We start from the raw sequence: 12,750 nt of genomic DNA, 5'->3' as shown, positions 1-12,750 counted from the left end.
AGAACAATTATAAATGGAGATGTAATGGCAAATACTGAAAGCAAACACAAATTTATGCAATTTCTAGATGTTCTTTTTCTAACATTCCCAAACATAAGAATTAACTGAAAATATAGCTAAATAGGATAGGAAAATACATATTAATATATATCTGTATAATTTCATATAAATATGTAACAAATAAGCATATTTATACTAGTTTCCTCTTTAGTAAGAGCCTGCTTTTAGGTCTAGTTTTCCACTTTGAAGGGGAATAAAGAAATTCACTGATATGCAAAATTGTCTAACATTGCTCAGTCATATTATCAGGTGATTTCTGAATTGTGTTCAGAAAACAGCACAAGAAAAACACACTCAATATTCTGGTCACTGCATAAACAACCTGTAACACATTTTGGACTATAAACCTTTTATTATTCTCATGTCACATTCTATTTCCTCTTGGATGCTCACTATAAAACTTGAACACATTCAAATATATTTGAAAAATAGAAAATTCCAAGTTAAAAACTGACATTTAATTAGCATCAGCACTTTATAAAATGTGGAATCAATATGCATGATTAAAATACTTTCAGGAAATAACCAATGATGCTGCCAATACATTTAATAAAAAACATATAAATAAAATTAAAGTATTTTCAGTAAAAATAATTTGCAAAAATTTTAATATGCTTTTAAATGAGGACAGTAGACTATATATAGTATATGAACATATACAGAATAATATAGAAATATGGACATGCATCAATGCAATATCTTATAATATTGTTTCTTTATAATGTTCCATTAAAATAAATGTAAATGCTATACACATACATACACATACATATATATATTAAACTTCCTTTCAAATGTCCAACCTAAAAAGATACATCCATAAATTCTTGATAAAATAATCATTCAATAAATTAATGTTTTTACGTACTACAAAGATGAGATACCTTATAAAAAATAAATGAAAATGCATAACTAAAATTTTATGCTTAAAAATGCAGAATATTATAAAGTTACTGAACTGCACTATTACTAATTATGTGAACTATTATAAACACATGTCAGTAATTTTTAAAAGATTTTATTTATTTTCAGAGAGAGGGAAAGGGAGGGAGAAAGAGACAGAGAGAAACATCAGTTGGCTGTCTCTCACCCGCCCCTAAGCAGGGACCCGGACACCTACAACCCAGGCATGTGACCCAACAGGGAACTGAACACGCGACCTTTCAGTTCGCAGTCCAGTGCTTAATCCACTGAGTCACACCAGCTAGGGTACATTTCAGGTACTTTTCTAAACAAATGTCCCAATAAGTGCCCCAGACATTACTACTACTCTCCCAGAAACAGAAGAATAACCCTGGGAGGACAAAGAACAAAAGAAATCAGTAGGCAACTCAAAAGCAAACTAGAATGAAGACCATACATTATATCTAGCTATGAAGGCCAAAGCCATTTCATGAAAAAATATTTCTGACAAAACAAGAATAAATGTGTTGCACATATTATAACTAGTTATATATTATGCCCCTATGTTAACTGCACACTAAACCTCATTATAGGTCACTTAAAATGTTGCTTTGATTCACTGCAACCAATTCCTTCATTGTTGTACTGCAGGCCAAGATTGACATGTAGGTAGAAATACATTGCCTCCTCCCACAACCAAAAGAAGGACGGCAATAAGTTTAGAAACAAATAACAACCAGAACTACCAAAAAAATAGAACTCTGTGGAAGTCCGACAACCAAGGAGTAAAAAGAAAGAAACATTCATCCAGACCAGTAGGAGGGGAGCAAAGAAACAGCTGGGTGGAAAGGGCCCACAGCAAGGCAGTGGCTAGCAGACCCAGCAGTCCCATATTTGTGTGCAGATAAACCAGGAGGAACAACTGTGGAGCAAGATAGACTTTGCAACCCATGGTTCTAGCACTGGGAAATAAAACCTCAAAAACTCTAGCTGTAAAAACCTGACGGGGTTGCAGGAGCAGGAGAAAATCCCAGGCCAAAAGGAAAGAGTTCATTGGAGAGACCCACAGGGTCCTAGAATGTACACAAATCCACCCACCCCAGAAACAGCATAGAAAGGGCCCAATCTGCTTGTGGATAGTGGGGAAGTGACTGAAAGTCAGCCAAGAGCCAAGCAAGTGGCATTGTTCCCTCTTGGACCCTTCCCCCACATACAATGACACAATGCAACAACGTGGGTTGCCCTGCCCTGGGGAACACCTAATTCTCTGCCACTTACTACATAACAGGTGTGCTGAGATTAAAAAAAAATATGTATGGTCCGAATGAAAGAACCGGTCAAAGATCCAAAAATAGAACTAAGGGATAAAGACATAGCCAACCTATCAGATCCAGAGTTCAAAACAGTGGTAAATAGGATGCTCACAGAAATTAGAGTATGGTCCCAAAATAGAAAAAAGTGAAGGCTATGAAAAGTGAAATAAAGAAAAATGTACAGGGAACCAACAGTGACAGGAAGGAAACCAGGGCTGAAATCAGTGGTTTGGAACAGAAAGAAATAAACATTCAACCAGAACGGAATGAAGAAACAAGAATTCAAAACAATAAACAGAGGCTTAGGAACATCCAGGACAACCTTAAATGTTCCAACATCCAAATCATATGGGTGCCAGAAGAAGAACAGGAGCAAGAAATTGAAAGCTTATTTGACCAAATAATGAAGGAGAATTTCTCCAATCTGGTAAAGGAACTACACTTCTAGGAAGACCAGGAAGCCAAGAGAGTCCCAAAGAATGGGGAACCAAGGAAGCATATACCAAGGCAACTCATAATTACACTGACCAAGATTAAAGATAAGGAGAGGATCTTAAAAGCAGCAACAAGAAAGAAGACGGTTACCTACAAACGACTTCCCAGAAGTCTATCAGTCTTTTGAGAAATCCTTAAGCTGATTTCTCAAAAGAAACTGTGCAGGCAAGGAGGGGCTAGAAAGAAGTATTGAAAGTCATGAAAGGCAAGGACCTACATTTAAGATTACTCTATCCAGCAAAGCTCTCATTTAGAATGGGAGGGCAGATAAAGTGCTTCCCAGATAAGGTCAAGTTAAAAGAGTTCATCATCACCCAGGCCTTAGTGTATGAAATATTAATGGGACTTATCTAAGAAAAAGAAGATGATCAAAAATATGAACAGTAAAATGACAACAAACTCACAACTATCAACAACTAAACCTAAAAAAACAAAAACTAAGCAAACAACCAGAACAGGAACAGAAACACAGAAATGGACATCACATGGAGGGTTAATAGTGGGGAACAGTAGAAGGAAGAATGGGGGGAAAGGTACAGGGAATAAGAAGCATAAATGGTAGGTACAAAATAGACAGGGGGAGGTTAATAGTATAGGAAATGGAGAAGCCAAAGAACTTATCTGTATGACCCATGGATATGAACTAAGGTGGGGGAAGCTAGTGGGAGGGGAGATGCAGGGTGGAAGGGAATAAAGGGGAAAAAAACTGGGATGATTGTAGTAGCATAATCAATAACATATACTTAAAATCAATAAATAAAACATATATTTTAAAAAATAAAAAATTCATTGGTCATTAAATTCCAGCCAAGTGGAACTGATACAGAAATCTGTAAAACAGACCCAATCATGTATATGATTAAAATCGTAGTCAGTAGACCCAGTCATCCATTTTATGATGCCTTCCAACTACTTTCAGTTAAGACACACAAGGAACTGACACATGCTACACACTTCTGCTTCATCAGGAATTTTCCCTAATTAAGCTATTTCTAGTTTCTAGAACGCTAAGTCTTATATACATGCTCATTGACATTTCTTTTGTGTTTTTCTTTCCTCAGGTTTTTCTCTCTTATTTTTATTTTTTGTTTCTCATGTATGACCTGAGTACCTTAAATGAACAGACTAGTGAGATTTTACTTGTCTCCTTTAACAAAGCTATCTTGTGGAACAAATTTTCTCATGTTCAGGTAACATATTAAATAAAATATAAAGTAACTGCTCTTGTATTTGTATTTAAAGAACAAGTTTATTCATTTATCTCAGATCAAGCCTGTAAAGTTATTTCAAAAATGCTTTTTGTTTTTTTGTTTTTAATATATTTTAGTCATTATATTATTATAGTTGTCTCAATTTTTCTACCTTTGCCTTCCTCCGCCCAGTACCCCTATTCCCTTCACCAATCTCTACCTCCTAGCTTGTGTCCATGGGTCATGCATGTAAGTTCTTTGGCTACTCAAAATTGAAGTAAATATTCGCATTCAAGAAATAAAATTGTTTTTCTTTAGAAAAGTTCCTAGAGTACCCTAACAAGAATAAAAATCTTAAGAAATATGTCCAGAACATACTAATCGAAATTCTATGCATACTTGTGCAGAATATAAATAAAATCAATTTGTTATTAAAGAAAAGAGAAAAAATTTAAATAAAAATTGAAACTGCAGAAAAAGTAGTCTTTTATATTCTCAATATTTACATTGAAAGAAAAGAAGTTCCCTTTTCACTTCGAGCATTAAAAAACCATTCTGGATACATCACCATTTGCATATAAAGACTGATATTACTGCAATAGAAAAAGTCTTATGAAATACTTAATGCTTTACAAAAGAAAAGAGCAAGACACATTTCTTTACTCTGTTGCAAGTATTTTTGTCTAAAGAAAGAAAAATGTAAAAATTCATCAGCATAAATAGTATGTACACTCAACTTACTGGTAACATAGTTTTTAGTCCTGAACGGAGGAATTCATTCCTTAAATGTATTCGAAAATCAAGCTCATATGGAGAAGTGACGAGGGCATTTATGAACTGCATACAGGCCACCTGCAATTAAAAAGCAAAACTTATTTTTAAAAAATTATTTAAAGAAATATCTAATTAATGTATTCAAACATTTTTCCATTTACTAAAGGCATGCATAAATATATTATGAAGATTAAAAATGTAAACATTTTTACAAGTTTAAGGATGATTATTATTTTAAAGTATAAATGACAAAATAATAATATAATTTTAATGTGGAGAATAATTGTAATGAAGACATGATGGATGGTCAAGTACTTCTATGGTTTGCTGAACAATATGAAGGAATACTAAACACTTTCCCGAGAAACACAAAGTTCCAAAAATATGCAAATAGAGCCCTTTAAAATGATCATGAAATGTATCTTACATAACCAGCTGTCCTGAGAGTGCACTTAGCCTGAATTTTATATGGTTATAAACACTTTTCTAAAATAAATCAAATAAAGTTATAAAAGTACTACGCTATTAAACAGGCAACAGTGATAACTCAGAGAAATCATTACATTGATTTATACTATTTCTATCCTATTATTAGAATGGATTTACACAACATTTAGAGTATTAAAATATATGATTAAGCTGAATTAATTTATTATGTATAAAAATGAATTGAATGGATTAAGATAAACTAGAAGGTATTGTGATACCAGTAATAATGTGCATGCATGATAAAGTAAATATAAGGGCTTCTGTTTAAGTGAAGGTGCTTCATTAACTATATTGACACTGGAAAATGGGTTTTGCTTTTCTTACCTTCTGCTATTGAGGTCCTCTGCTATAAAAGGGGAATTATTTTATGGTAATTGCAAGCTAAAAGGTAATTATTAAAATGCTAATTGCCAGGTGTTCCATACATTATTTGTTAATAGCATTTCTAGAAAATGCCTCTCAAGTGTATAGCCACTAATAGTTTAAGTGAAGAGCTGCATGTTTAAATTGATTATTAATAAAGTAGTGATGAGTAGTGGAGTGGTCAAAGAGCTGAACAACTGCAAGGGGACTCCCAGAAAATACCAGATTTTATAAAGATGTTCAGTATCTATAGAAGAGGATACAAATAAATCAACAGTTGGTATGAGCTCTACTCTATCTGCTTAGTGTGCCCAACACCCTGAGTGAGGCCTCATCTGGACTGGGACCCTGACCTCTGTCTTCTCCCCTCTTTGGTTCCCCATGTACAAATCCAACTGTACCTCAATATACCTACTACTGAACGTCCCACAGGGACCCCAGACTGACCAGATAACCCTCTAATCCCTAAGCCTCCTTTTCTCCTCTGAGTGATAACCAATCTCCTGAGGCTGCCAAGATTAAGTAAGCATAGAGACCAGGAATTGACAAACTACAGACTATGGGCCAACTGCAGCCCACAGGCCTAATCTGGTGTGCTGCCTCCTTGTACCAATAAAGTTTTATTACCTCACAAAAATATTATGGAATAAAAACATTAGCAAAATATATTTCAAATGTATTTTGACTTTACTTGTCCCAACCTATTATTATCATTTATTTTTTCAAGTACAGAGAAAAGATTAAAAGGTATATTGCTTTTATTTTTACATCTGTATGTTATGCATTTAAGATGATTCTTTGAGAGATGAGCACTTTTACCTCAGATCCAGGTTCAAAAATCAAAACTTACATGCTTTATACGGGACTGCAGGAGTTGTTTCTAAGATTACTAGATGTCAAAATGATAATTGAACAATGCAGTCTATTCCCTATGAATGCTCAAATGCCAAGCTAAAACACATACAACTGCTGAATTATTTGTCATAGACTTGCCATTACTTTTTCTTTTTTTTCCACCCAATCCTTTTTTACTGTTGTTCTATTACAGTTGTCCCGATTTTCCCCCATTGCTCTCCCCAGCCCCAGTCACCCCACACTTGGCATTACTTTAAAAAACACAGCACATAAATTATTATACTTATGCCTTAATAGATACATAACTCTATTAACAGTAAAAACTGAAGTCTTTATAGTTACAATAGACTGAGATATGTTTATATATTCTACATGAGCATAGCTATATTTGAGTAATCCTTGTTTTGTTACATCTATGACATCACCAAACAAGCCAAAGTACATGTCCAATCCAAAATTAATAGAGAGAAAAGTTGCCATCTGCTAGGATTGTTTTTGCCAAAAGAAATTCTAACTTAATGGCTTATATTAATACCCTATAAGTAAAGAGAACACTTCTATAAGAAACTAGCTAATGAGTCTTAGAATTGTACCTTTATACAAATAAAAGTATTTAGATCAGGAGATGAGAAACATGGCAAAAGTCAATGAAATTAATGAATGTATCAACATCAAAATATCACAACTTCACACTTAATAAGAGAGATGTTGCAATGCTATTAAAAACTTTACATATAATGTGTGAATAAATAACTTAAAAATCATACAAGATAAGTTGCTCTTATCCTTGTTACATAGATGATGAAGCTGAGGCTCAAAGCAGATAAATAACTTATCGAAGGTCATACTGCAGAAAGGAAAATCATGATTTTTTAAAAGTCTGTTTGTTTGTTTGTTTGTTTGTTTGTTTGTTTGTTTGTTTATTTATAGAGAGGGGTAGGGAGGATGAAAGAGAAGGAGAGAAGCATCAATATGTGGTTGCTTCTCATGTGCCCCTAGCTGGGTACCTGGACTGTAACCCAGGCATGTGCCCTGACTGGGAATCAAAGCCACAACCCTTTGGTTCACAGGCCAGCATTCAATCCGCTGAGCTACTCCAGCCAGGATAGGAAACTCATAATTGATAGGAAACTCATAATTCTAAACCTATCACTTACTGCAAATATAGAGTCATTTCTAGCACATTCCAGAATGTGATTCTGGAAAGTTTATTAAGCATAGGTAAGGTAATAAAATTTAACTAGTGCATCATATTTAATACACTGGGAATATCTAGCTTTGAAATTACAGATTAATTAGAAAAACATACAACTATTTTAACAAGATGTTATTTAGAATATAAAATAGTTATTTTATATGACAATTATAACAATAAAAATTAAATGGCTATTATATCATGGAACACAAAAACATTTTTTAAAAGGGAGGAACAAAATGATTCAAATATATATATAAAATGATGAACTATGGCAGCATCCCATTATCCAAAATAATGGTTTCTCGCTCTCCTCTACTTACTACCACCCTACTCCTTAAGATACATGTGCATGCATACACACGAAACTGAGCCATGCAGCTCAATAGGGAGCCATGAGTCATAATTTAAACTTAATTACAATTAAATAAAATTTAAAATCCTGTTGCTTGGTCTCATTGATCACTGCTCAAGTGTTCAAGAGCCATACGCAGTTAGTGGCTACCACACTGAACAGTACAAATAAAGAAGAACACTGCAGAAAGTCTGACTGAATAGCACTGCACTGGAGACTTTACAGAAAAAAGGCTTCTGGCCTACTGTGAAAAACCTTAGCTCCAAAGAAGTACAAAACTCAATAATAAGAGGTTTCAAAACTGCTATGCTCAACTTTCAAGTATATAAACCTTTAACAGCATAATTGAACCTCTCAATCTATTTTCAAAAAAATATTCAACTTTGGAGACAGATACTAAAGAATCATAGGATTTTGAAGCAATAGAGAATATAAAATGCTTTGGTCAAAAATGCTCATTTAAAGGTAAAGAAACTGAAAATTTAGAAAGATTAGGTGATTTTCCCAAGATCACACAGCTAATAATAAATCACAAAGATGACTAGAACTCAGGCTGAATAACTTTTAGTCTTGGATTTTTTTTCTGCCGCACTACAATGTACAAATCTGGCATTGCTGGACAGCAATTTGCCTTGTAGTAGAGAAAGAAAACAAGCACCATTTAATTGAAGATCACAAAGTCCATTATCCAGATTCCTTCTGATGCTTAGCTTCCTTATAATGGCTCTAAGTTCAAAATGGTCCTCTCTGTTTGTTTTAAATACAGCTTCCATGAGAGTAAACATTTTAAAATCACAGGAAATCAGTGAATTTTCTCCATTATTAATAAATATCATAGCCTAGAACTACAATTCTGATTTTAAACCAGTAGAATCAAGTAGTTTGTGTATTTGCAATTTTATTCAGTAATCTCCTTACATCATAAAGAGATTTCTATGATATCTTTATTAGCAATTAAGCATATACATAAACACATATAAAAACCACCAAATCTGTGCCTGTGATAAAACATCCAATAATTTGTGCCATAAATAAGTAGGTACTAAACTGAACTACTATCAGTTTTTCTACCACATTATAATCCTTTCTTTACTATAATAGTACATTCTCTTTCTACAATAATCATCTGCAGTCTGTAGTCATAGGCTGTTACTATCTTCACCCTGGGGTGTGCATGTGTGGCATGGGGTGTGGTATAGAGAGTGGAATATCACAAATGGACTGCAAACTTTCTAAGACAAGGCTCTTTATTTGTTTAAGTTTTTCTGTGTAACACATATCTATCCCCAATAAATTGGTTGGGATATAATAGGTGAATAGTATTTAAATGTCTCAAATTTTGTTGGCATGACAGATATTATTAGAAAAAGAAATGGCATTCAGTTTCTTACCTAAGTGGCAGAGAAGGGAATATTTAAACATGGAACATCCTCACAAAACTAGTGGGAAAATGCTGGAACATTTTATTTATCAGCTCTGAAAACTATACAAACATCTATTTTAATCACAGTTCATAGAGCTATAGAATACAATAATTGCCAACTCCAAGGCATCCTCCAACAGATTATCCATATTGCCATTAGCTGTGACAAATTGTGCTCTTAAACTTTTATTGACACTGTCACACACTTAACCTTATTAAGTATTTTGTTGTCATTAACAAGGTCTTTCTTTATCCTAGCCCAACAGGAGTTAGAAAAAAAAAACATCAAAATAAGTACCGAGAAAGATAAAAATGTGCAGAGCAAGTTAATTAAATCAAGAAATGGACAAGGGTTACAGGTAGGACAAAATCATGTACAAAGGTATGGAAGAAGAGGTATGAAACAGCATAAAATGTTCAGGAACATGTGTACAGTATGATTAGACCAAAAAGGTTATGTAGAAGTGAAGTAGACTATGTGCGGCTAGCGAGAAAGCAACAAACAGTGAAATGATGAAGTATATTATGTGGACAAGGACCAGACATTAATTCTAGAGGCTATGGGAAGCCTTTGCAGGATTTTGAGCAGTGCTGTAACAAGAATTGCATTTCAGAAATATAACTTTGTGGAAGATGATTTAAAAAGGGTTAGAATGCAGGGTGGAGATAATATGTAAGACCCCAGGGAAATAATAAAATATTACTCCAAAGCAAGGAAATGGCAGCAGGAGTAGAGGAGGTAAACCATACAAAGGAAGGGAAGGGTAACACCAAGAAGGTCAAATTTGTAGAATGTGGTGATTGAGGAAATGGTGGAAAATCGGATTATAATTGAAGATGATTATTACATTTCTAGTTTATGCTACTTGGTGGATTATGCTAAGGTTAACCAGGATTGGGAATACAAGGGAAAGGCAAGTTAAGGTTGGATATAGCGCTGGAGTGGTAAGAAAGATGAAGAAAAGGAGGGTACAGAGAATTAAGAACAATATTGAGTTTGAAACTCAGTCAAGAGGTAGCTGAATATATGGGGTTCCTCTGAGCTATAGCTCAGGAGGAATTTTGAATAAAGCATTATGCTGAGAGAAATAGGCCAGGGGTTGAAAGACAAATACCATATGATCTCACCTTTAACAGGAAGCTAAACAACAAAACAAACAAGCAAGCAGAATAAAAACAAAGACACTGAAATAGAGAACAAGGGGACAGTGAGCAGAGGGGAGAGGGAAGGGAATTTAAGGGGGAAAAAGGGGAGGGATTTGGAGGAACAAATATGAAGGACACAGGGACGAGAATTAAGGGGGGGTGGAAATGGGAGGGAGGTGGGGAGCATGGGGAGGGGGGGCTAGAATGGGAGAAATAGACAAAAAACTTTACTTGAAAAATAACTAAATAAAATTATTAAAAGTTTCAAAAAAAAAAAAGAACTGAAAGAGATCCATCACATATAAGTTGATGTCGTAAGGATGGATATGGCTGCTTAAGGAAAATGTACAGCATGGGTATAGAGAAGGACCCAAGGACTTAGGACCAAGATCTAGGAATCAGTGTATTTAAGGATCTAGCACGGAGACAGATTTTAAATGCAACATAAGGTCAAAGAAAAGCTAGGAGAACGTACTATTATAGAAGTCAAGGGGCGGGGGAGGCTGGGATGGGAAAAATAGACAAAAAACTGTACTTGAAAAATAACTAAATAAAAAAAATTTTTTTTAATTAAAAAAAAAAGAAGTCAAGGAAAAAGAGAGCTATGATAAAGGAGTGATCAAATGGTGTCAAATTGTGCTGAAGAAGCCAACATGATAACTTGAAAAATGACTGCATTGTACAAATATACCTATACACTCCCCTCACTGTACTAACTCCACTTTAAACATGGTAGAAATATACAATTGTCAATAAGTAAAACAAGTTTCCTAAGTATATCAGGCATTCATTCAACATTTAATATTTAATACATGTATTTATTTTTCCCAAATTTTATCCTTATTCATGAGTTGAAGCATCTTGTTTTATTATAAATGTACCTCTACTAACACATGGTAAGTGATTTATCCAAAACTACTTCCTTATATGTGAAAGTATGAGTGCACTAACTTACAAGTATGCTTAGAGTAAAATATTAACACTTGAGAACCACTGTGAAGAGAATCAAGCTACAAAGGATCAGTGCATATATCTGATGATTTGTCTATTTAGTGGCATGTGTTTTTGCCTAAAAATCTTCCTGAAATAAATTATGTAATTGCCATATTCTTAAACAAAATACCCTAACTATAACTTATTTTTCTTGCTAACTCAGGGACATGAATAAATAAATATCCGAGTTAGTGAGCTACAATATAACACAGAGATAGCCTCAGGAGCTACTGAGGTGTTTAGGGCTATTTGCTCTGACACTAAATGAAAGCAAATGTCATAATTTTTACATTCTAGTTCCAGTCTTTTATTGAATTTCTACCTCCTCCTCCCTTGCTTTTTAGTCTGCCAGTTGTCACTTCTTGATCATGTAGTGCACCAGTCTGGAATAAACCCTCTCCCAACCTCACAACCTGTGCATCTAGTCCACTACAGATAGAAAAGAAATCACTAGGCTCATTGCAGCACCACAGAAAAGAAGAGTTAATAGGCTCTGATGAAAGGCCAAAATGTCTTTGTCATCATGAGGCTAACTTGATGGATTTTGTGACATTTTATAGGCTGCTCAGGTTGTTTTATTTTACTTTTGTTTTATTTCTTTTTTTTTTTGGTTCTCCATTATATTCCAAAATGATAAATCTATCCAATGGGTAAAGTCAGGATAAGTGAACCTATTACACATCAGTGAATATATATTTACTGCTATGTTTTTAGGTACCATATCTAATGATGACATGCAAAAGAATTTATCATTCTTGGCACAGTGGAAAACACTTTAAAAAAGCATTAAATCATGCTAAATACACTTCTGCACACAGCTCCTGAAACACATTAAGACATGGTACCTTTTGGACTAACAGTAGCCTATAAAGATTGGGCCCTTTTTATAACACATCATTGAAGGTTAACTATACTACTTTTTCTTTCCATAAACAACTACTGTTTATGTTCAGTGTACCCTAGTTTTTCCTGCTGCAGTATGCACAAACCACTTTCAGCTGTAAATTGATATTACTTCACTCTGTCTTCTTTTGTGAGGTCAGACTACTCTGACCTCAATTTTGACTTACTGGAAGTCTTCTGTCTCCCATTCTACCATAATACCGATTCCTGTTTATCCTTTAAGACCCAGTTAAATCATCACCTCCTCACTGAAGCCTTCCTAGATGTATGTAGTACATACCTAATGTGGCCCC

The 12,750-nt window shown here is 34.3% G+C and overlaps 1 protein-coding gene across 3 annotated transcripts in view; it reads right to left on the bottom strand.

The window, feature by feature from the left end:
- The window catches only part of DIAPH2 (diaphanous related formin 2), a 914,916-nt gene that overhangs the window by 674,825 nt on the left and 227,341 nt on the right, over nucleotides 1-12,750 (bottom strand). For all 3 annotated transcript variants that reach the window (XM_037165779.2, XM_037165780.2, XM_037165781.2), the window contains one exon: nucleotides 4,703-4,813. In XM_037165779.2, the coding sequence (XP_037021674.2) occupies nucleotides 4,703-4,813 (111 nt within the window). The remainder of the gene's footprint in view (nucleotides 1-4,702; nucleotides 4,814-12,750) is intronic.

The sequence above is a fragment of the Artibeus jamaicensis genome, unplaced genomic scaffold, assembly GCF_021234435.1.
Source record: "Artibeus jamaicensis isolate MK-2021 breed Jamaican fruit bat unplaced genomic scaffold, CSHL_Jam_final scaffold_461, whole genome shotgun sequence".
NCBI classification, from domain to species: domain Eukaryota; kingdom Metazoa; phylum Chordata; class Mammalia; order Chiroptera; family Phyllostomidae; genus Artibeus; species Artibeus jamaicensis.
This window is presented reverse-complemented; position numbering and strand designations above follow the sequence as displayed.